General features: G+C 43.8%; 2 protein-coding genes across 3 annotated transcripts in view; both read left to right on the forward strand.

The window, feature by feature from the left end:
• kcnd1 (potassium voltage-gated channel, Shal-related subfamily, member 1) overlaps positions 1 to 4877 on the forward strand; it is a 45003-nt gene extending 40126 nt beyond the window's left edge. For both annotated transcript variants that reach the window (XM_069716580.1, XM_069716581.1), the window contains exons 7-9: positions 162 to 257; positions 394 to 644; positions 1146 to 4877. In XM_069716580.1, coding sequence (XP_069572681.1) covers positions 162 to 257; positions 394 to 644; positions 1146 to 1353 — 555 coding nt within the window. In that variant the 3' untranslated portion in view covers positions 1354 to 4877. The remainder of the gene's footprint in view (positions 1 to 161; positions 258 to 393; positions 645 to 1145) is intronic.
• Positions 4878 to 8349: 3472 nt separating this feature from the next.
• Positions 8350 to 19630, forward strand: st14b (ST14 transmembrane serine protease matriptase b). Its single transcript, XM_069716620.1, has 19 exons — positions 8350 to 8452; positions 10376 to 10538; positions 10922 to 11052; positions 11152 to 11222; positions 11302 to 11498; positions 12003 to 12038; positions 12188 to 12416; positions 13003 to 13139; positions 13746 to 13843; positions 14331 to 14431; positions 14940 to 15073; positions 15156 to 15260; positions 15389 to 15496; positions 16346 to 16462; positions 17104 to 17229; positions 17403 to 17586; positions 17989 to 18260; positions 18777 to 18913; positions 19392 to 19630. Exons 1-19 carry the CDS (start codon positions 8411 to 8413, stop codon positions 19551 to 19553), a joined length of 2550 nt encoding a protein of 849 aa, XP_069572721.1. The 5' UTR covers positions 8350 to 8410; the 3' UTR covers positions 19554 to 19630.
• The last annotated feature ends 3683 nt before the right edge of the window (positions 19631 to 23313 follow it).

Here is a 23313-nt window from a genome sequence, read left to right on the forward strand (position 1 = left end):
TATTTCAGGGAACTCTGAAATAATGAACTTTATAGACTATTAAACCTAATATCTGCGTGTTTTGTTTTTTTTCTTTTCTGTGTGTGTGTGTGTGTGTGTGTGTGTGTGTGTGTGTGTGTGTGTGTGTGTGTGTGTGTGTGTGTGTGTGTGTGTGTGTCCAGGACCGGGAGAGTGACAGCACGGCTCTGTGCGTGAAGAACAAGTCTGCGTTCGAGCACCAACACCACCACCTGCTGCACTGTCTGGAGAAGACCACGGTGAGGAAACAAACCAAACCAAACACCACAAAGACGGGAAACAAAACAAAAAAAAGGCGTAGCACGTAGCTCCGAAGAGTTATAAAACCAGACAACCTAAATAACTTTAAGCTCCGCCCACTTTCTTCCTTTCCAGAACCACGAGTTCACCGACGAGATCAACTACAGCGAGCTCTGCATGACTGAGTCGGTGGGCTTCAGGACCAGCCGCAGCACTTCCCTGTCCAGCCAGCAGGGGGCGCAGAACAACTCCACGGGCTGCTGCCCGCGCCGGGCCCGGAGGAGAGCCGCCATGAGACTGGCCAACTCCACGGTGTCGGTCAGCCGGGGCAGCGTCCAGGAGCTGGACATGCTGAACGTCAAGACCACGTTCATCCCGCCGCAAACGTAAAAACGCACAACCTTTTTTTTTTTTTTTAAAAGTCCCAAAAGGTCCGGGACCGAACGAGGAAGACGGGAGAGCATCCGAAATTAAAGAAGAGAAAAGCGGAGGACCAAACACGGGACACTGATGGACGCCGTGTTCTACCGTCCAAATGTGGTGTAACTCCTGTCACGTTTGAAAATAAGTAATATAATAGAAAATATACACGTAAAAAGCTCTACGTTATCATCTTTGATAAAAGAGTGAGAAGAATTTGAATTTCGATATTTCGAATTCAATTTTCAATATTTCAAAATTGAATTTCGATATTTCGAATTTTAATATTTGGAATTCAAATTTTGACATTTTGAATTTCAATATTGAGAATTTCGAGCTGGAATTTCGATATTTCGTATTTGAATTTCGAGACGTTTTTGCGATGACTGACCGTCCTCTCCGTCTCTCCTGTTTATTGTTTGTTTATTGTCGTGTATTAATTCCCGTATAATCTTCTTCCGTCTCAGCCGCTCCAGTCTGAACGCCCAGACCGGCGACCTGAAGCTGAACTGCGGGGAACCAGATTTCACCGCCGCCATCATCAGCATCCCGACGCCGCCCGCCAACACGCCGGACGAGAGCCTCCCCCCGTCGCCCGCCCCCATCCCCGGCATCCTGCGCAACACCCGCGCCACCGCCTACACCCACGACACCGTCAAAATCTCCTCCTTATAACCTCCGACGTCCCCTCCTGACCCCCCCTCCCCCACCAGCCTCTCCCTACCCAACGACCGCCCTGCGGACCTCTGATCCTGGACCTGGAGAGCCCTGCCAGCTCAGGTTTCTGGGCACAGAGACGACAGACGGACACGTGGAGCGCCCGTGGGTTCGATTTCGCTTCCTCGTAGTCCCATCGGGGGATGAAATAGAAAAAAATAAAACGCAAGTTCAAAATCGGAAGGCTGAGACTTGGAAAAGAAAACGGGCGTTCTCCCGAAGACTTCCCGATTCCTAACAATCACCCTCCCCCCCCGCCCTCCCATCATGCATCGTAGACCCCCCCCCCCCCAACCTCCCGGCACAGTTCTGATCCTTTGGATCTCATTGCACAAACAGGAGGAAGAAAAGCCAAGAATCCCAAAAGACCTCGAGACCTCGGTTTGGTCTCGTTTGGGTTCGTTGGCGCCACCTTTAAAATCACGATCCTTCAGACGACTGCCAGGGATAAGACAGGGGTCTTATTTTTGCTGTGTAAACCTGGACACGAAGGGGGTCTCGCATCGAAGGGTGATGAATCTGACGGACTTGTCGATCGGTCGGAGGATCATTTCGACTCGGCGATCGGACGGAGATATTCCGGGGACTCTCGGCGGATCCGACGGATTCGGACGTTGTTGCGGGAATCAGGAGCCGGTCGGCACGCAGTTCTGGATTTACTCCCACCGGGGCGGGTTCCTGTGAATCGATGGACTCGTGTCGAAGCCTTTTTTGTTGGGACCTCTTTTTGCTTGAAGGTTGTTGTTTTAAACTCAAACTGAGAGGCGAACCTTTCGGTCAATCGGAGTTCAGGAGTTTTGTGCGGACAAAGTCAAGAAAACCCGGAGCGAGGAACTCTCCGCCGTTGATCTGAGTTCTCGGGAAAGTCTTTGACAGGATTAAACGCGAATCCGCACGTGAACTGACCCGAAACCGGGTTTTTACGACGTTCGCTGCACCGGGCTCGCCTCGGGACGCCCCGGGCAGGAGGAGCGCTGTGGGTCCCGGCGCCGGGACGGATGTGGTCTGATGTGAACTGGTCCGGTCCGTCTGTAGCTCCGGAGTGTGTTTGTCAGCGCGACGCTGACGCCCAGACCGGGATCGAGAGCCTTTTACTTTTCAAAATATGCAACATTACAACAAGCAGGAAAAATAGCATCAAACAAATGAACAGAATAATATTAAATAACAGTAATAACGTGTGTGTTTTAAAAAAAAAAAAAAAAAAAAAGCTACAGTAATTATTGCAGGGAACAAAAAAAAAAAAAAAAAAAAAGCGACTAAGAAAATTCCTTCGTTACGCGTGAACGTAACGAGCTTCTGCAATAGATTTAAAACGGGGGAGGAAACGACGGAGCCGAGAGCTCCTCGGCAGCTCGGAAAAAAACCAAACAGGAACGTCCTCGACGACGTGCACTTCGGACAAAATCTTGATTTCCAGCTGTTCCGTTCGAGGGCGGTCCGAACAAATCTTTGACGTCAACGACCTCAAAGATTTAACGTTTAACGAGGCGTCTCGTCGGGCGCCGAGCTTCGGACGTCTGCTTCACCTGCACATCACCAGAACTGAAGTGGAGCCTTTCTTTATTTTATTTATTGATTTTATTTCTGTCGTCACGGCAGCTGATTACAGCAGCGCACAGTAGCTATACGTGTGGTTTTTTTGGTGATTTGTTGGTGGAACAGATGTCGAGTCGAACTGGATGAAGTTTAACTTTTTCAAAAATTTTAACGGCATGTCAACGACCATATTTTTTGCCCTTGAAATCTGCCTGCTGTGTTTCTGAAGGTCATTTTAACTCGAACTCTCCACGTCCGGAAAATGAAGAGTCAAACTAAACAGAAAATATCGAGGGTGAAAGTTTCCCTGCGGCTTTCCAACGAAACCTCGTTTTGACAGGAAGCAGTTTAAACTTTCAGGAAAACACAGAAACGAAACATCTTGCTGACAGTCGGAGATCTTCATCGGAGGATACTTCCTGTCCGACCCGACTCATCCAGATGTTGATCCGCAGGGTTTGTTTCCACGCGTCGGTCCGTGGATATCTTTTCTGTTCGGAGGTCGGAAAACAAACCCAACATCCAGCACGTTCAAAGGACTTCGCGTCCGGTCCGACCTCTCTCGGGGAGATGAAACGCCGTCTCCACGACGACGATGTTCATCAAAGATGCCGTCTGGCGATATCGTCTTGTTTACTGCGACTCCTCGTTACCTCGAATCTCGAGGACGCTTGTGGAGAGTTGAAATCAGTCTGAACCGCAGAAACACGGCAGCCGGAATTATTCTTCAAATCGAAATGTCTTAAAATAAGAAAAAAAATGGAATATTTGACAGAATATTAGACATTAACGTCTTCGAAATAAAAAAAAACCTCTGAATAAAACGGTAAAACTGGAGGAAGAAACACGAGATGTTTTTCTTAAAGTCGTACTGAGACCCGGTGTCACGCCAAAGTGTTGCTTCACGTTGATTTATTCAAACTGTTTTCATTTATCAATTATTTTAAAGTCGAGTAGAGAAATATGGCGCGTCGAGACAGAGTTGCGTTTCGGTGAACGATCAGCTTTTGCAAAACACGTCTTCTTTTTCTCGGAGAGTCAAAAAAACAACAAAGTCGTACATTTAGACACCAAAAACACGCGGTTAGCTTTGGGAAAGAAATCGTGGTTTTGAGTTGAACGTGACGCGGTCGCAGTTTACTTTTCGGCACCGAAACTACGAGTGTTGGAACAGATCGTAGTTTTTTTTAGTTGAAATAAGTAATTTTTACGTAAGTAAGGTTACGTAGGTGAATACGTTAAGTTACGTACGTAATTTGTTTTACTTAAAAATAAATCTTCGTAGACGTGGACTCTTTCCTGACGTGACCTCCGTCTTCGACCGCCTTCATACATGTTTGTCGTTTTCACATCTGGGCGAATCCAACCGTGACGCCGACGCGGCGACCTCTAGTGAGCTGATGGGTGTGTTGCACGTTTTGGCGCGATACCGGGCTGAACACTGTGACCCCGAAGGTTTACTTTTCAGCCTGTGTAGCTAATAATCATCAGAAGTTCACGTTTAAGATGTTTTAAACCAGAAAAAGATTTGAATCCCTGTAAAACTACGTGGCATTTTTTTTTTTTTTTTTTTTTTTTTTTTTTTTTTTACAGCGAAAACCAAATTTTTTTTTCCCGGTTCGTTTTAACGTGAGTTAACGTAAAAAAACCGACAGGGACGGGACGTTTTTCTTGTTTCTTATCTCAGTCCGGAACGTTTCGGCCGTCAACGTCGAGGTCGTGAGGTCGAGTCGGCGGGACCTCGTCGTTGTACCGGGAGCGCACGCCGTCGGGGCTGCCGTGGCGTCGCCGGCGAAAGCGTTTCCTCCGACCAATCAGAAACAAAGTGAGACGGGAGACGAGTCGTACATACTGTAACATATTTTGTATCATAAACTTTCACCTGCATCTTCCAAATCAAAATCCTCAAACCAAAAAAAAATAATAATAATAATAAAATAAAATTTAAAAAAAAATAAAACAAAAGGAGGAGCTAAGACGGAGGCGGTCGGCGCCGTGTGGCCGGCGCTCCTTGTGCATGAGCCTCGTACCGTAGAAGTAGCACTTCTGATCATAGGAACTTTATCAACCGTGAAAAGAGAAAAAAACCCCAAAAAAACACAACACGTGGGGAAGGAAAGTCTCATCATCTGTTCTTTTGCATGACGACTCTTTATTTTTCTTCTTGTCGTTGGTTTGGCCCCGCCCCCAGCCCCTCCCCCCCGCCTTCCCGAGTGTTTGCACCACCGTTAGAAGAAAATGAAGCAGATTATATAAATGAATCATTCAGGCATGTTCCTCGCCAGAATGCAACGTGTGTGTGTGTGTGTGTGTGTGTGTGTGTGTGTGTGTGTGTGTGTGTGTGTGTGTGTGTGTGTTTGTATGAGTGTGTGTGTGTGTGTGTTTGTATGATGAGCAGTCACAAATATGCATGGATACCGTTATAGGTATTTTATCTGTTTTCTCCGGCGGTGTGGAGACGGACCGAGAGGAGGCCGAGCCGATGACGGACGGAGGTTTTCACGTAGTTCTGTAGCTGTGGCTCCGCCCATCCCCTTCAACCGACTCCGCCCACCAACCTGTAACTCCACCTCCTCCTGCAGCGAGCGTCGGTTTACTGCCACGTAAACAAAACTGCAGACGATCCTTAATAATCTGTTAATCTGCAGATTAAGACAGTCTAAAAATCGACATTTCAGTTTGCATATTGTCGGGTTTAAAAAGTCGTTTTTATAATCACGAAGTTGTTTTTTTAATCTGCTGGAATAAAAAATAGAAGGAAGATTATTTCATTAATAGTGAAACAACAGCAGCATTTATGAACTTTTTATTTGACGTGATTGTAACTGATAAACTGCATTTGTTTTGATAAAAACTTTAAATTTCTGAGCGACCCTACAGCAGGGGGCGCTGCAGGGGGAGAATTACTAGCATCCCCATAAACAAACTGGTAACAAGATTTTTTTTTTTGTCTGTTTGATTTAAAGGGCCTCGAGTTGGGATTATTTATGAGATTAAATATTTAAATTATAAATATATATATTTATATATGTTAATCGTCTCCAGTAGAAACAGTTCAGTTTTATTTTCCCGCCTTTTTCTTCGTCACGAGTCTGGTTTTTTTTACAGTTTCAGATTTTCACACAAAAACGAACTTTAAAGTCGTGTTTTTTATGTTTCTGCTTAAAAAAAGTGAACATGACGTGACATTAAATGTTTGTTTACGTTGTTGTTCACGCAGAGGATTCTGGGTAACGGCTGGATCGACCGTTTACTGATCCTGTCACACACAAGACAAACGATAAGGTTTGTATTTTTATAATTTAAGTTATTCAAATAATTTGTCGAGACTGAAAACTGGAGATCAACGGAAACAAAGGATGACTCGAAGATATTCATAATTTAAGTCATAATTTAATTTTTTTTTGGACCAAACAGATAAAAAATGAAACTCTGTATTTATTTATCTTTTCCAGCCACACATTATTTTGATGTCACAGTTTCAGACGAAGACTTAAAGAGCAACTTAAAAACTTAAATCCACATTTGTGAGCTGCAGCTTTTATTTCGGTGTCCACCTGCAGCTCCTTCAAAATAAAAGCATTTCCATCTGCAGCTGCTCTTTTTTATTATTCAAATGAGTTTTAAGTAGAAATAACCTACTGAAAGTTGTCGCAGAACGTTTTCTTTATTTTCATCCTTCCGATCGACGACCTTTTCGGGTGTTTAAGTTGCTCTTTAACGGCCGCTCGCGTGCCGAGGCCGCTCGCTTCGGCAGGCGGAGCGGCCGAGGTCAAAAGGTCACGTCTTCGGCCTCAAGAGGAGGAGAGTGAAATGAGCGGTGGAGAAAACAGCATTAAAGCACAGAGGTGTATATTCCATTCCACTAATAAAGACTACCAGAAACCAGAAAACGTGTGTGTGGGTCTGTTTTAACTCTGCAGAGTGGCCCGGAAAGTGATGCAGCAGCGCCCTCTAGTGTCCTGCAGGTGGATTTACATCAGTGATCGTCTTCCTTAAAAAAACAAAAGCACAGGGCGATTCTACGTTTATGAGTCAGATGAGTTCAGATGTTTTAACGAATGGCTGCTTCCATTTGGTCCTCACTCATAGTACCTGTTGGTCCCCCGTGTGGTTTACGAGGACATTTAATAGAGCTGAGTCAGCGTTTACCGCGCCGGGTCGGACAGGTTGAAGAATAATGATGAAATAAAAATCTGTTTATCATCCTGTCCGTCAGCTTTTATTATAAATAGTTTTCCTGATTAGATTTTGCTTTTTATGTCTGTGTGAATACTTCCTGTTTTGTCCTCCCATCTTATTGGACCCACAGTTACATTTTATGTAGATATAGATCATATAGATGATGATAATCTCGGTGTCAGTATCAAGTGACTTCTTCCGTGTTAAGGTTGTGTGGACGGTTCACTTCCTGTTTTGAGCTCATAGATAATGCTTTTTTTTTCTTTTTTTCTTTTTTTAAATCAGTAGGCTATTTTTTTGTCCTGTCGTTTATATATATATATATATAAAAAGATGAGTTTCAAACTTCCTGCATGTTTTCTTTAAATTCAAAATCTTTATTGATGTTCATCACAGAATAAACAAACATAAAACACAGAAAGATTAAAAAAAAAATTTTTTTTAAAAAAAGTATAAATAATCCTGGAGCCTGATGTCTGACACCACGTGATGACTCTTTATAATAACCATGTAATAAACACAGAGTAGATGTAATATGTTCATTTATTTTGTGTCCGAATTATTCCACAAAAATATAAAAGAGGAATTATTGTTTGATTATTCAAATTTTTTAAAATTTTAAAACAGAATCACAAAATGTTCCATCACTTAACGACCGAATTATTAAATTAACAATTTATAAATAATGAGAACAGTTTCAGTTCACTTTGAATTGATTTATTTTTTTGATAACTTTTTTTTCAACGTGGTTTTAACAACAGTTTTTTTTAACGGATTATTTTTACAGTAAATTTGAACCGTCCAGACTCCACGTGCTTCTTTGTGTTTCGGATCCCGTTTGAACCGGGACTACAGCTGGGATGGTTTCGGCCGCGCAGTGGCTGATGGGAACTGGCTCAGGTGTCAGGTGTGTTGTCCTCCTCCTGTGTTGGCCGCCTCCCCCTCCCCCCCCTCAGACTCACTACGGTCTTTGATCTGACATCTGTTTCCTCGTTCCTTGCCGCCGAACCGAACTCTGGGTTTGAATCCCCGCTCCCGGTAGCTTGCACCGACGCCCGCACTCACCAGAACTTTCAAAACTCCTGAGCAGAATCACTCTCTGAGGCTCCGGTTCTTCCTCCACCTGCAGACAAGAGACACCTGCCGCCGCCGCCGCCGCTCACCTGTCGCCTCCATGACAGCAGGATCGTCTGTCCGGTAGAAGGACGGACGATTAACGGGCAGGTGGAACCGGAACAGAACCGGACCCGCCGGTGGGTTGGTTTGGGGGGAAACCCTTCAGAACTGCAGACTCATGGATCTGCTGGACTCCGGACAGAAGTTCAGTCCGACACAGGTGAGTCCGGTGAAATTGGCCCTGACGTCACGTCACGGAGCCTCCAGGGTTTTTTTTAGGTTTCACCTGAGATGGAAACCAGAATGTTTTTCTATTGATAGTAGAAGTATCGATCAGCAGGAGGAGTTTTAAATGGTTCTGACTGGGTTCTGTTGGGTTCCAGTTCTCCGACGGTTCCGATACAGAACCGGAGGAATAAAAAACTGGATGTTTACTGGTTGGTTCAGTAAAAACTTTGAACAAAACTGAAACTGTTAATTTATGAATTGATTGGCGGCAGTTTAATAATTAATAAAGTTATTGATCAGGTGTTTTTACAGGACAGTGACCTGAATATTGTTGAGTTTAGAACCAAAATTGAAATAATAATAAAAATAACAATAGGGCGTTCGCACCATCGGTGCTCGGGCCCGAATAAATAATAACACAGTCGCAATAGTTGTTGATGGGACTCGAACGTCCGTTTTTATTTTTCTTAAAATTAAATTCGCTAATTTAACCGGCAACAACTTCAATAACAACAATAAGAACATATTTACATCTCCTGCTATTTTTCTCTTCAGGTTCTGGTTCTGATCCGGTTCTGCGCGTTATTTCCGACTGCTTCGAGCTAACGTTAGCTTCGGGCTACGTGAACACAGATACAAATTATTTAAACTCATTTTTACATCACTATAATCTATTTGTATATAATAACTGCATCTACTATTTTTGTCGTGATGATGGGATGTTTCTGTGTAGGCCCCGCCTCCTTTTTTTTTTTCTTCTTTTTTTTAAAAAACTGCAGCTTTGTGATGTTTATTTTATAATTGTAATAAAAATCTAAACGTTAGCGGTGCCGCAACTGCCACTTCTGGGGCTGCGACGAAAGCGAGGCTAGCAGTTTCCTCCCCGCTACCAGTATTTGTGCTAAGCTAGGCTAACTACACCCGGACTAATCGGTAGCGGAGGGTTTTCATTTAATGTTTTTTAATCGATGAACTCGAGCTTTTTCTGCTGACGTGTTTTTTTTCTCCGGGGAAGTTAGACGTCTTATTGTTCTTTTTAAATCTTAGATTTTTTTTGAACACGTTTTAATTGAAATATTAGTCCCTCTGAGACGTTACGTCACGCGGGGTGTGGACGGCCTCTTTTATTGAAAACACTGAGTCAGGTGTGTGTCGGCGGTGCAGGACGCGACACGCTTCACACGTCATTTTAAAAAACATTCCTGTGCAGCAACACCCTGCTTCAACTCTTTGACACCGTCGAACTGGTTCACCAAGAACGCAGGTTCAAGACCGGAGCCGAACGTCGGTTCACACTCGACATTAAAAAAAAAAAAAAAATTTAAAATGACTCGGCAGAACAAAATATCTTCAACGTCTCTTTTTCACTTTTTATTTCTTACAATACGTTTTTTTTGTCCTTTATTTAACAGAAGCAGACAAAGTAAACTAACGCAGACCAACAAGAACTCTTTCAAAATAAAATACAGAATAAAACTGATAGTTTTCTGATATAGATAGATAATAGATTGATAGATACTTTATTAATCCCACAGTGGGGAAATTTGGTCGTCACAGCAGCATAGAAACAGTTCGGGGGGGAAAAAAAGTGCACAAAATAAGAAAAGATTCTAAATACGTTTACAATAAAATAAGATGGATAAATAGAATTTTTTTTTTTAATCCCAATGAAAGAATACACACACACACACACACACACACATACAAACTATATACACAAAACATAAATAAATACAAATTGGGATGAATAGAAAGTGTCAGGTGCTATGAAATGAGATGGCTGGTGGTTTAATAAATTAATTAAAAATATAAAATTTAAATCAGAGATGATGTGATTTTAAAAGAAAAGTAAAGTTAAACACCTCCTCCTCCTCCTCTTCTATCCTCCTCCTCCATCCTCCTCTTCCTCCTCCAGGACCCGGACTGGGACACCGCCCTCCAGTTCCTCCCGGTCTCCGACTCCAAGCAGCTGGAGAAGAAGCCCGGCTGCAAGAGGAAGGTGTGGGTGGGCGTCGGCCTGCTGCTGTTGGCTGCTGCCGTGTCTCTGGTGACCGGGCTGCTCGTCTGGCACTTCCACCGTGAGCTGACCATTCAAAACAAAACTTTATTCACACACACACACACACACACACACACACACACACACACACACACACACACACACACACACACACACACACACACACACACACACACACACACACACACACGTCTCCCAGTTTCATTTTCACTTGTGGATCCATCACAACGTAGTTTTAGCATTTCAAGTATCAAAACCATCTCGGTGGTTTCCCATCTCTCTCTGCAACTGGCTTTCAAACTCACTTACTTAAAAGTAAATGAAAGAATGTGTTTTGCGTTTACTTTTTCTTTTCTGCTGACCGTACGTTTTTCAAATGGAGTCTGTCCGTCTCTCGTTGTGTCAATAAAGTTGATTTATTTTGATTTTTGGTGTCATCAGTGCGCCGCGACGTCCGAGTGACGAGAGTCTACATCGGCTCCATGGGGATCCACGACCAGCACTTCCTGCCGGCGTACGAAGATCCCGGCAGCCCTCAGTTCACCGAGCTGGCCGCTCTGGTCAAGAAGCAGGTGAGAGGAGATCCCCTGAAGCATCATGGGAATTCCCTCCCCCCTTCCCCCCCCCCTCCTGCAGGTGATGATGATGATGAACCTTCCTCTGTTTTTCAGCTGCGGCTCATTTACTCCAGAGACTCGGTGCTGACCAAATATTTTAAAGGCTCCTCGGTTCAGGCCTTCAGGTACGCTGCTTCCTGTCCTCACGCTAAGCTAAGCTATGCTAAGCTAAGCTAACCTCCGACCTGCTTTGTGTGTCTCCAGCGAGGGGGACGACAGCAGCGGGGACGGCGTGGTGGCGTACTACGAGTCGGAGTTCGACATTCCCGCCCCCCAGCAGTCGTCCCTGGACGACGCCATCGAGTCTCTGGAGCCGCCGGGAGGAAGTCAGCACGGTCGCCAAGGACGACTGCTGCTGAAACCCGCCGACGCCCTGAAGGTCAACAATGTCGTCTCGCGAGGTTTCGAACACGTTTTATTCTGATCTGGGAACCTGCAAGTCAGTCTGGTTCCTGTATAGAACTGGTCTGAGGCCGTCAGTGACCAGCATTGACCAGCAGGGGGCAGCAGGGGGCAGTAGTGACCATCAGGGGGCAGTAGTGACCATCAGGGGGCAGTAGTGACCAGCAGGGGGCAGCGCTGCAGAGGGAGAGTCCAGCAGAGACGATCTGATCAGATGTTGGAAGTTGTGTTTCATGGTGGATTCATGATTCCCGTCAGAATTATTACGTTTCCTGATTATTTTTCATCCGATTTTATTTACAGGACACAAATTCATAAAAATTAGAAATACTAGTTTTCTATTTTGAAGTTTTATCTCCTGTTTTAAATACAGAATGTTTCAAATATCCGAATGTGGTATTTTGTGTAACTTGTTTTGACGTGTTAAGAACTGACTGTTCGATATCTGAGCTGCAGACGTGTCGAGACTCTACACTTTCTGAAACGTTCCTCTGTGTTCTCAGCTGTGGATCCTCGTATGACCAGGAACTCCTTATTTGGTGAGACCTGCCTTTATATTAGAATTTTTTTTATTTTTATTTTTTATCTTATTGCGTCTCTAAATATTCTACATCACTCCTAAACTCTGTTCGTCTTTCATCCATCAACATACTTTAAACAAACCTCTTTTTTTCCCGCCGTGTTTCAGAGAGGAAGTCGTTCAACGTCCACGTCCGGGAGGCGGGGCTTGTCCAGTCTCCGGGGTTCCCCGACTCCTCGTACCCGCCCAACGTCTACCTTCAGTGGCGGCTCCGAGCCGACCCGGGTCACCGAGTCCAGCTGGACTTCCACACTCTGATCCTGGAGGACGACTGTCAGCAGGACTTCATCAAGATCTACGACTCGCTGGCGCCCATCGAGCACCGCGCGCTGACAGAGTGAGTTTAACGGGGCGCGTGGTTGGTTGGTTGGTTGATTGGTTGATTGGTTGATTGGTTGTTTGATTGGTTGATTGGCTGGTTGATTGGTTGATTGGTTGTTTGTTTGGTTGGTTGGTTGGTTGTTTGATTGGTTGATTGGTTGGTTGATTGGTTGGTTGGTTGGTTGGTTGGTTGTTTGTTTGTTTGGTTGGTTGTTTGATTGGTTGATTGGTTGATTGGTTGGTTGATTGGTTGGTTGGTTGATTGGTTGATTGGTTGGTTGTTTGTTTGGTTGGTTGTTTGATTGGTTGATTGGTTGGTTGGTTGATTGGTTGGTTGGTTGTTTGGTTGTTTGATTGGTTGGTTGGGTCAGTGTCTGCAGCCTCTGATCGATTCCACAGTGTCTGTCAGACAAAACATTTGAAGATATTAACTTTCTTATTTTCTGGTAGTCAGATCCTGGCTCCTCCTCGATGACATCACACAGGTTCCAAAAGATGGAGAACTCTGATTGGTCAGAGACCAACGTCTAGTTTGACATGTCGTCACAAGAAATTTAAGACGCTATAATCGTGTGTGTGTGTGTGTGTCCCGACCCCTTCAGACAGTGCGGGTACCCTCACGGCTCGCTGTCCTTCCTGTCCTCGGGGAACGTCATGCTACTGACGCTGCTCACCAGCGAGGAGAAGAACTTCCCCGGCTTCAGAGCCAACTTCTCCCAGATCGGTCTGAGCGAGCCGAGTAAGAGACCGAAACACGGAACCGCAACACGCTTTCAACACGGAACCTTTTTTTTTTTTTTTTTTTTAATCCTGCAACAAATCTGATCATCAGCTCAGTTAATACTTTTAAAAGAAAAACACGTCTCTTTACATCAACCTTTAACTCGCTGCTCTTAAAGCTCTCGCACTCTGAACTACGGCGCCTTTAAAATGCATATTGCTTATTTTATATTTTAACTTTCTTATTCTTCTCATTTCTTTTCTAAATTTTTAAATGTTCCTTTATATCTGTTTTTATGTCAAACGCCGCGTGCAATTCTCTTTGAGCTGCATTTGTATGAAAGGTGCTACACAAATAAAGTTTATTATTATTATTATCATCATCAGAAACCAGGAAGCTGCTCAGAGGTTAAACTTCTTTCCATTCAGAGCTCAGCGTGAACTTTAGTTGACAATCATTTATTCGCTGCTTGTAAACTGAAGGTTTTCGAATTTTGGATCAAATCGTGTCGAGAAGTTTCTGCAAAAGTTGAAAAGAAAACACAGAACGACCTGTTGAAGTCAAATGAAATATACGTATAATATAATATGATATAAGTGTTTGACGTGTCTGTGTTGTGTTCAGAGTGTGGAGGGCAGCTGACCGGAGACCGAGGCTCCTTCTCGTCACCTTTCTTCCCGTCCAACTACCCTCCTCGGACCTCCTGTGTCTGGAACATCGAGGTACGACGACGAGAACAAGTAAAACCTCTGAAAAAAACAAAAACAAACCTGAACAGTGGGCCAATCGGAGCGTTCTAGTTTTTATAGGTGAAAGGTCGCACGGACACCAAAACGTTTTTTAAGATTCATCTTGACAGCAAAAAAAAAAAAGCAGAAATCTGACCAGGAGTTTAACGTCAGGCTTTTTCAATACGTTCTACGACCAGACGGAAAATGTCATCTTCTTCTAACGTTTACTCAAAGGTACACGCTAACATAAGTTTTTATTTTCACGGTTGTCAGTTATTTCGACGCGATGCTAAACTGCCCCGTTTCAAACTATTTGTAGCAGGATTATCGTCTCGGTTTTAGAATTTAAACGTTTCTTTCTTTCTTTCTTTCTTTCTTTCTTTCTTTCTTTCTTTCTTTCTTTCTTTCTTTCTTTCTTTCTTTCTTTCTTTCTTTCTTCCTTCCTTCCTTCCTTCCTTCCTTCCTTCCTTTCTTTCAGGTCCCGAAGGAAAAGTTCGTGAAGGTTCAGTTCAAGAAGTTCTCGGTGGGAAACCAGAGCAGCCAGTGTCCTGATGATTATGTTGACGTCGGCGGTCAAAGGTCAGCAGGAAGCAGTTTGTTTTTCTCTTTTAATCTTCGTACTTCAAACGTCATCCGTGGTCATCGGCCCAATCTGGAAAAAAACCTGCTGACTCGTGGATTTCGTTATTAAGCGAAGGGAGCGTGACTTAAAAATTCTTCGTCATTCGGTACCAAATTTAGAAAAACTTTACGCCTCATCAACGACGTGTTTTTGTTTTACATCGAGTTCAGGGAACGTCTGTTAATTAGATCAAATTGAAAACCAAAGATTTTAACATAAATAAAAAATTTCTTAAAATTGTATTAAATTCAAATAACGTATCGTTCAGGAATCGATATCAAAACCTTTTTAAACGATTTCTGGCTTTGGACGTGACCGAGGTCATCGATGACACCGAAGAGGAGGACTCGTGATGTCATGGGTCGTCTAAGTGTTGTTGTCATTTTAATTGTCGAGCCGCTCTTCATCGCAGCCTCTCCTCCTCCTCCTCCTCCTTCTCCTCTTCCTCGTCTCTCTGTGCTGCAGACTGTGCGGCAGGAAGTTGGAGAGCACGGTGATCACCAGCCGAAGCAACGGCGTCGTCGTCAAGTTCAACTCCGACTCGTCCTACGTGGACCAGGGATTCCATGCCGAGTTCGAAGCCTTCGTCCCGACCGACCGTAAGACACATTTCCTCATCGCGTTGAAGTGTTCGTAAAGATTGACGGAGCCGTGATGCGTTCGCTGTCTGTCCTCGATCAGCCTGTCCCGGACGGTTCCAGTGCAGCAACAACCTGTGCATCAACCGGACGCTGCAATGCGACGGGTGGAGCGACTGCGGAGACGACAGCGACGAGCTCAACTGCAGTGAGTTCGCTCGGCGCCCAAAAGGCGGAGGAGGGGAGGGGGGATGGAGGGGGGGAGGGGGATGGAGGGGAAGAGGGGGGCGAGGGCCGACTGACGGGCTGTTGTTGTCTTCGTGTTTCACTGCTCAGAGTGCGAGGCGTCGCAGCTGGAGTGCAGAAACGGACGCTGCAAACCGAAGTTCTGGGAGTGCAACGGTGTGGACGACTGCGGAGACAACAGCGACGAGGAACGCTGCGGTGGGTTGTCCTGAGATATATCGGGTTAATAGTGGTTGGTGGGGGTGAGGGGGTGGAGGGGGACGGATGTTGTGACCTTTGACCTCCAAAAACTTGTCAGTGTATCGTCGAGTTAAAATGTTTGACAAAGTTTGAGGACATATTCCCTCCAGACGTTCCTGAAATTCACGAGCACAGGCCAACGTAATGGGACAGTGACTTTGACCTTTGACCACCAAAATTTGACATGTTCATCGTTGGTAGCAAGTGAATGTTTTTGCCAGGTTTAAAGAAATTGGCTCAAAGCATTGTTGAGATATTTACGTTCACGAGAAGGGGACGGACAGACGAGGGGGATACGAGGTGACGGTGACCTTGAACTTTGACCTTTGACCACCAGACTCTTATCAGTTCACCCTGGAGGCCGTGTGAACGAATATGTCACATTTAAATACAATTCCGTCCCGGCGTTCCTGAGCTATCATGTTCAAATGAATGTGTAAAATTAAGGTCACAGTGACCTTGACCTTTGACCTTTTACCACCCAAATTTGATGAGTACATCGTTGGTACCAAGTGAATGTTTTTGCCAGGTTTAGAGAAATTCCCTCAAAGTGTTCTTGAGATATTGACGTTCATGAGAAGGGGGCGGACAGATGAGAGGGACATGAGGTCACGGTGACCTTGACCTTTGACCACAACAATTTGATCAGTGCATCCTTGTTTCCAAGTAAATGGTTTTGCCGAGTTTAAAGAAATTCCCTCGAGGTCTTCTTCTGGATTTCCGGCTTTTAAAAAAGAAAGAAAAGGAGAATGTGTTTCGTGTCCGAAGTTCTGACTGTTGTTTCCGTTACCTTTTCTTCTTTCGTAGTAAAATGTAAAGACGGAGAGTTTTCGTGCAGAAACGGCCGCTGCGTCGCGGAAACGCTGAAATGCGACGGGAAGGACGACTGCGCCGACGGATCCGACGAGTCCCGATGTGAAAAATGTGAGAACACATCAAAACCGTGAACCCGCTCAGACAGAAAAATCCTTTTATTAAACATGCTTTTTTTTTTTTCATTGAATATTTTTTACTCACTGAAACACATCAGACCTGTTCGAAGATGCAACGCGCATCATAAGTACGAAACTGAATATTATAATCAGCCCCTCGGGGAAATCTTACAAACGCAGTAATTAAAACGCAACTTCGAACAATCTCCACGATATTCACGTGAGTTTGATATTTCGCTAAATTCTCATAATTTTTGCACAAAAATGTTGTCAACAGAAGTTTTTTTAATTCTTTAAAAAAAACTGCATTTTTTTTTTTTTTTTTTTTTTTTACTTTTATCCCCGTGGTTCTCTAAATTCAATAAATAAATTAAAAAAAGATGAGAACTAAAATAGTTCTGTGATGTGCAGCAGGATTATTAAAAATAATTTTAAAATTAAAATAAATAAAAAAAGAATTTCCGCAAAATCAAACAATTTTAACGCAACAATCGGCAAACTAATTCTGAAGGTTATCAATACGTAACTACAGTTCTCTGAGTAAAACAATATAATGATGTGTGTGTGTGCGTGTGCGTGTGCGTGTGTGTGTGTGTGTGTGTGTGTGTGTGTGTGTGTGTGTGTGTGTCTCAGCTCTGGTCCTTCAGAGCTGCTCTGAGTTTACCTTTCGTTGTACGAGCGGACGCTGCATCAGCAAACTGAACCCGGAGTGTGACGACGAGCAGGACTGTGAGGACGGTTCTGACGAGGCCGACTGCCGTACGTACACACACACACACACACACACACACACACACACACACACACACACACACACACACACACACACACACACACACACACACACACACACACACACACACACACACACACACACACACACAGCTGCCTGCAGTGTGACCTCAGTGTGTGTTACCGTGTGTGTGTTTCAGAGTGCGGGATGCGTCCGTACCGGAGCTCTCGGATCGTCGGCGGTCAGGACTCGCGGGAGGGCGAGTGGCCGTGGCAGGTCAGCCTCCACGTCCGGGGAACCGGACACGTGTGCGGGGCGTCGGTGTTGAGCCGCCGCTGGCTGCTGACCGCCGCCCACTGCGTCCAGGACAACGGCGCCAACAAGTGAGGCTCCGCCCACCAGAACCGCGACACATCCGATAACAAACGCGCCTCGGAGCCTCGTTTCGATCCGCTCCCGTTTGCTCCTCGTTAAAGTTTCCTGCGTTAATACAAACTCGGCACTTCCTGTTCCCGTTTCAAATTAAAAGCTGTCGAGTGCTTCAGTACAGAAATCCTTCATTTCTTAGAGTGCTTTTATTGTGAAACATTTGCAGGAACCTGAAAATCACACTTTAGACAACAGCTGGGTTATTATGGGATGTGTTGATTATTTCATCTGACACAAAACTGCAGTTGATGCTTTTCAAAATAAATGTCCCTTTTAAATTCTCTCCGCTGCTCGTTTGTACGTCGACGAGCTGTTGGAAAAACATCCCGCTGACGTGACCTCTGACCTCCCGCCAGGTACTCGCAGGCCGACCAATGGGAGGCCTTGCTGGGGCTGCACGTTCAGAGTCAGACCAACGAGTGGACGGTGCGGCGGAGCCTGAGGCGGATCGCCGCCCACCCGGACTACAACCCGCTGACCTACGACAACGACGTCGCCCTGATGGAGCTGGACGCCAACGTCACGCTCAACCAGAACATCTGGCCCATCTGTCTGCCCTCCCTCACCCACGACTTCCCAGCGGGCCGAGATGCGTGGATCACCGGCTGGGGGGCCACGCGGGAGGGAGGTGAGCGGTCGTCCCGGCAACGTGAACGACTTCACAAACCTGAAGCCGTTTTGTTTTCGTTTTTCTGCCGTTCAGACAAACTCGCCCGAAACGTTTGTCTTTTATTTTGAAGGTTTTACCAGCAACGCGCTTAAAGTTTTTAATATCAGGAACTTTTTATTAGACATTATTATTATTATTATTATTATTATTATTATTATTATTATTATTATTATTATTAGACTGGGTACTCTGTGAATTATCAGGAAGGTTTCAGTCCATAACTGTCAGATGTTTTCAGAGGGTAAATATCTGTTTGAACTAAAAACGGATCAATAACTACTAATTGAATCCTAAATGAACAACACGCAGAGATCAGAGGACGGTAACCTCCGGGCCTGGACAGCAAAAAAACAAACAGAAATCAATCAGAAATCAATGTGGTGATAATTGTTATTAAATAATAAGTTACGTAATGAAGTCTTGATGTTGTTTGTTTGTTTGTTTGTTTGTTTGTTTGTTTGTGTGCTCCGTCAGGCGTCGGGGCGTCCGTCCTGCAGAAGGCGGTGGTCCGGATCGTTAACAGCACGGTGTGTAAGAGTCTGATGAGCGACGACATCACCGACAGGATGCTGTGTGCCGGAGTCCTCAAAGGGGGCGTGGACGCCTGTCAGGTACGCACACACACACACACACACACACACACACACACACACACACACACACACACACACACACACACACACACACACACACACACACACACACACACACACACAATATACTGTTGATTTTATTTGTTACCTTACTTTTACCGTGACATCACGAACAGTCACGCCCACCTGTAATCAGAGCAGCAGCAGCTGGTTTGATAGAAACTCGTATCACGAACTAAATAAAATGTGGGAACGAGTTGTAACTCGCGTTTGCACGTAAACAACATTTTGTGTCCTCGGGACCTGCCGATGGAGACTCGGGACTGAATATTTCGGATCTCTGATTTTAAAAAAACATCTTATTGTTTTTTATTTCTCAGCTGGAAATAAATAAATAAAAAAGACAAACATCCACGCAGGAAGCCGAGGAGGTTTAACGGACTTGATTTATGGGAGAAAGCGTCAAACTCGTAACTCTCCTCTCCGACTCCCTCAGGGCGACTCCGGCGGGCCGCTGTCCGTCACCAGTCCCGGGGGGCGGGTCTTCCTGGCGGGCGTGGTGAGCTGGGGCGACGGCTGCGGTCGCAGGAACAAACCGGGCGTCTACGCCCGAGTCAGCAAATACCGCCGCTGGATCAAGGAGACGAGCGGCGTGTAGCAGCAGCAGGAGGAAGAGGAGGAGGAGGAGGAGGAAGAGGAGGAGGAGGAGGGAGCCTCGGCAAGACGGTATTTCTACTGGATATTAATGCTTATTTTTCTACACTCGAGGCTCAGAACAGAAAAAACTTTTATTTATTTCCGCTCTGATGACTCGGAGAGAGAATCGAACTCACAACCTGACACGCGGAACATTTTAAAGCGTCGGTGTCTGTTGACAATCGCGATGAAATACGCAGCCGACAGCTTTTATATCGTTTGATGTTCTTGGAAAATGGAAGAAAAATGTCAGCTGATGATGAAGATGAAAAAAAACCTCGGTTCACGACGGTTAACGGGGAGAATTTATGAGTAAATGTTGAAAGACTTTACAATATTAATGATAAAAAAAAACATTCTCAGGGTGAAAAGATAAAATTATTAAATAGTTTTTTTGCTAATATTTCTATAAAACAGATTAAAAAAATTCTGCTATAAACAGTAAAACAGGTGAAGGTGAAGTTAAAATGAACTCTATGACTTTTGATTTAATAACTCTTCTTGAACAGCGAATAGAAAAATGATATATCTAAAACACGAAATTCAGTGTTTAAATGAAAAACTGCATTTAATACATTTGTTAAAACTCTTTACTCTAAAAAAAAAAATTCTAATAAATTGTAATAATTATAATTATATTTCTCTGTTGGTTGACCGTCCATATAACAAAGCAGTGATTTGTATCTGAAAAAATAGGCTTATGACTGGGAACAAGTCGCATTTTCTCGTTGCTATGACAACACTTCCAAAAGAGATTTTCCGTCCGATAAACAAAGAGCAGAATTAGACAAACTCAGTTCAGTGTGTAAGAAGAAACAGGAACAAATAATGTACCTGGAAAAAAAACAAAAAACGTTTTAATGTCTCTTCAGTAGCCAGAAATAATGTGGGAGGAGTTCCTCAGGGAACCTCCCTGGGTCCTCCAGAGATTCACAGAACAGTTTAAACACCAGGTTTGGTCCCATGTTGTTAATATTTAATACAAAAACAGACCTTAAACATATATTAAGGAACCCTGGAGTTCTCCTAGGGTCCTCTCAGATATATTTTTAACGTTCTTTAAAAGCCAACAGAACAAACATGATCTTTTTAACCCTTTTTTCAAAAAAAAAATACAGGATTAAACGTAGAATTAAAAAGTAGTTAGTGAACTTGTAGAACATTTAACTTGGGTGCCTTTAAAATGTTTGTATTTGTTTTAATTTAAATAACTTAGTTTTGTGTTTCATGCCGATGTTGAAAATTCTTCTCATTCTCTCTTTAAGCAGCTGGTTTTTTTTGTTACATTTCATGTATATTATTTTTTTATATTCATGTTTTGCACTCTTCACAGTAACTCGCTGTGTTCTGTAATTTATATGTTCAGTGTTTCCTTACCGAGAGTTTGATTTCCACACGTTTCTCCCTGTCGTAGTTTTAGTTTGGGTTTCAGCATTACGGATCTTTGTTAAAGATATAATTATTTTGAAAGAAAGACTCTTTGTTATAAGATGAAATATTTGTGATTTCTTTGCTGTGGAATGAACACGGTTTGTTTTTTGTGTTCGTGGACCGTTGTCGTTTATTTTTGAAGGATAATTTAAACTCGTGTTGAAGCTTTTTATTAAACACAGGAGACAGCTCATCGTGAATGAACTCGACTCATTTCTCACTCTACATAAAACTACCTGAAGTGTCAGTGGGTAAAAACGTGTATTAAAAACTCATTTAAACAAATTGTTATTTTTATGATATTTCCTGTTTGGGGAGCAAACACCAAATCTGAAGTAATAAATCATTAAAAAAAAAAAAAAAAACCTCAAGCATTCACTCAAAGTGGCTCTTTTATTTATTTTTTTAATCACTGATGCAATATAATCTGAATCATCCCCCCTCCTCCCAGTCTCCCCTCCTCCCTCCTCAGGGGTATCTGTGTTTCCGTGGTAACGATCACTAACAGGCTACAGCACGACATCGTGTACTTTTCAAATACTTGCAACATCCCTCTAATCTTTTAGAATTGATAAGAAAATGACTGGACCCTGGTGCTGCTCTCGTCACATGTGGAAGTCCTGTCCTTTTTTTTTATTTGTTATTTTCTGTCTTTCTCCTCCTCTCCTCGTCCCTTTACGACACAGACGACAGAATAAATTCTCAGTGTGTCATTAGCGGATGAATTTAAGTATTTTCATCAGCGGATTGTTTTTTTGGGGGGGTTTTTTCAGCGCGCTGCCGAATCACCATAGAAACTAATGAAAGTAATTGGTGGGGAGCCCGCTGGAGTCGTCGGGTGCGCTGAGCTCCGCTCCGACTTCCAGCAGACTCGTTCATCCAGTCGTTCTGCCGTTTTATCGGCCGTCGGGGAAATTTGGTGTGCAGACGGGACTCTGTTGGTTTTCAGCCTCGCGGCAGCTAATCACGCACACGCGGAGATCACGGCGGTGTAAACGACGGCGGGGCGATGGGAAGCAATAAGAAGTCACGAAAGTAGAACGGAGTGTTTCAGAGACTCCCGTCGGTTCGTTGAGAGAAAAAGAAACGGGAGGCGGCGGCTTTCGGGCTTCACAAACTGAAGAGCCTCGAGGCCGAACTCATTTTTGGTGATTTTTGTTTTTAGGGCTATGTTAATAAACCTGACCTCTGACCTCAGACAGAGCGGTGAAAGGGCCGAAGGGGGTTGACCTGAAATCGCAGCGCCTCCTTGGACCACCGGGGTCCGGAGAAGGAGATCATTTCTTTAAAAAAAAAAAAGATAATATTTCTGTTGTTAGCCGAGTCCGAGCAGATTAATGCTGAAAAAAACAGGAAAAGAAAAAAACACCCCACAGGTAGGACGGTTGAATTAGCTTCTTTTTCTTCGTACGTATTTCTACGTGGGTTAAAAAAAAAAATTAAAAAAAAGAGACTGCCCCTGTTGCGTGCAAAAAAACCCAAACCTTTGTTACTTTGGAAAATCGTCTTTGAAAATGCTTCAGAAAGTCTCACGGTGATGAAGCTTCTGTGTCCGATAGCAGAAAGCGCCTTTAAACTGCAATACCACCGAGTGCCACTGGAGGTTGTTCTCCAAAAAGCCTCCAGCTCCATAGACTCCCATTCAACTCCTCTCCTCAAATACACCAAAACCAACGAGTTCTCCTGCGACCTTCTGAGGCGTCTGAGGCTTGTTAGCGTCGTTAGCCGTTTGTTAACTTGAATTTAGCTGTTTTTTTTTTTTTTGTAAACTTATCTGTTTGTTAGCTTTCTTCGCGGCTTTGTTTGTTCCTAAAATGTCCTTTTTAAAAGGAATTAAAACGTTTGATTTATTTTATTTTATTTTTTTCAATTCGCTTCAATGTTGCCAGAATGTCGTTATTTTAGAGCCGTTTAAAGAGCTTTAAAAAACAACAACAACAACAACATGATATAGAAAGTTTTGTGGAACCATTCTTACATTTTTGTTTTGCAACCTTTTAGAAAAACATTCTGGAAACAGAAAAAAAATAAAACCCAGTTTGGACGTCGTCACGTTTACAGCTGACTTCATGTTCTGTCTCTACATGAAGGGAAAAAGAGTTGGTATGAAAGACGAGCTCCGAAAGCTCAGATGATGTAATTAATTGTTAACGCTGCTGTAAATTATCTTTTTATATATATATAAAAAAAAAAATTAAAAAAAAATGCCTGAGATGAACTCCTCCTCATCAGAAGATATTTAATGTTAGCTATGTACGAGTTAATTACAGCATTTTGTTCGTACAACTGAA

Source organism: Brachyistius frenatus, unplaced genomic scaffold (genome assembly GCF_029030835.1).
Source record: "Brachyistius frenatus isolate BFR_SWC_R1_liver_20210118 unplaced genomic scaffold, ASM2903083v1 Contig_159, whole genome shotgun sequence".
In the NCBI taxonomy this organism is placed as follows: Eukaryota; Metazoa; Chordata; class Actinopteri; family Embiotocidae; genus Brachyistius; species Brachyistius frenatus.

Excerpts from the sequence above, each read along its gene's own strand:
- st14b (XM_069716620.1), top strand. The coding sequence starts at position 8,411 with ATGGATCTGCTGGACTCCGGACAGAAGTTCAGTCCGACACAG. Across the intron at positions 11,053-11,151 it reads CCGCTCTGGTCAAGAAGCAG|CTGCGGCTCATTTACTCCAG; the intron begins GTGAGAGGAGAT and ends TCTGTTTTTCAG. Across the intron at positions 17,230-17,402 it reads TTCTGACGAGGCCGACTGCC|AGTGCGGGATGCGTCCGTAC; the intron begins GTACGTACACAC and ends TGTGTGTTTCAG.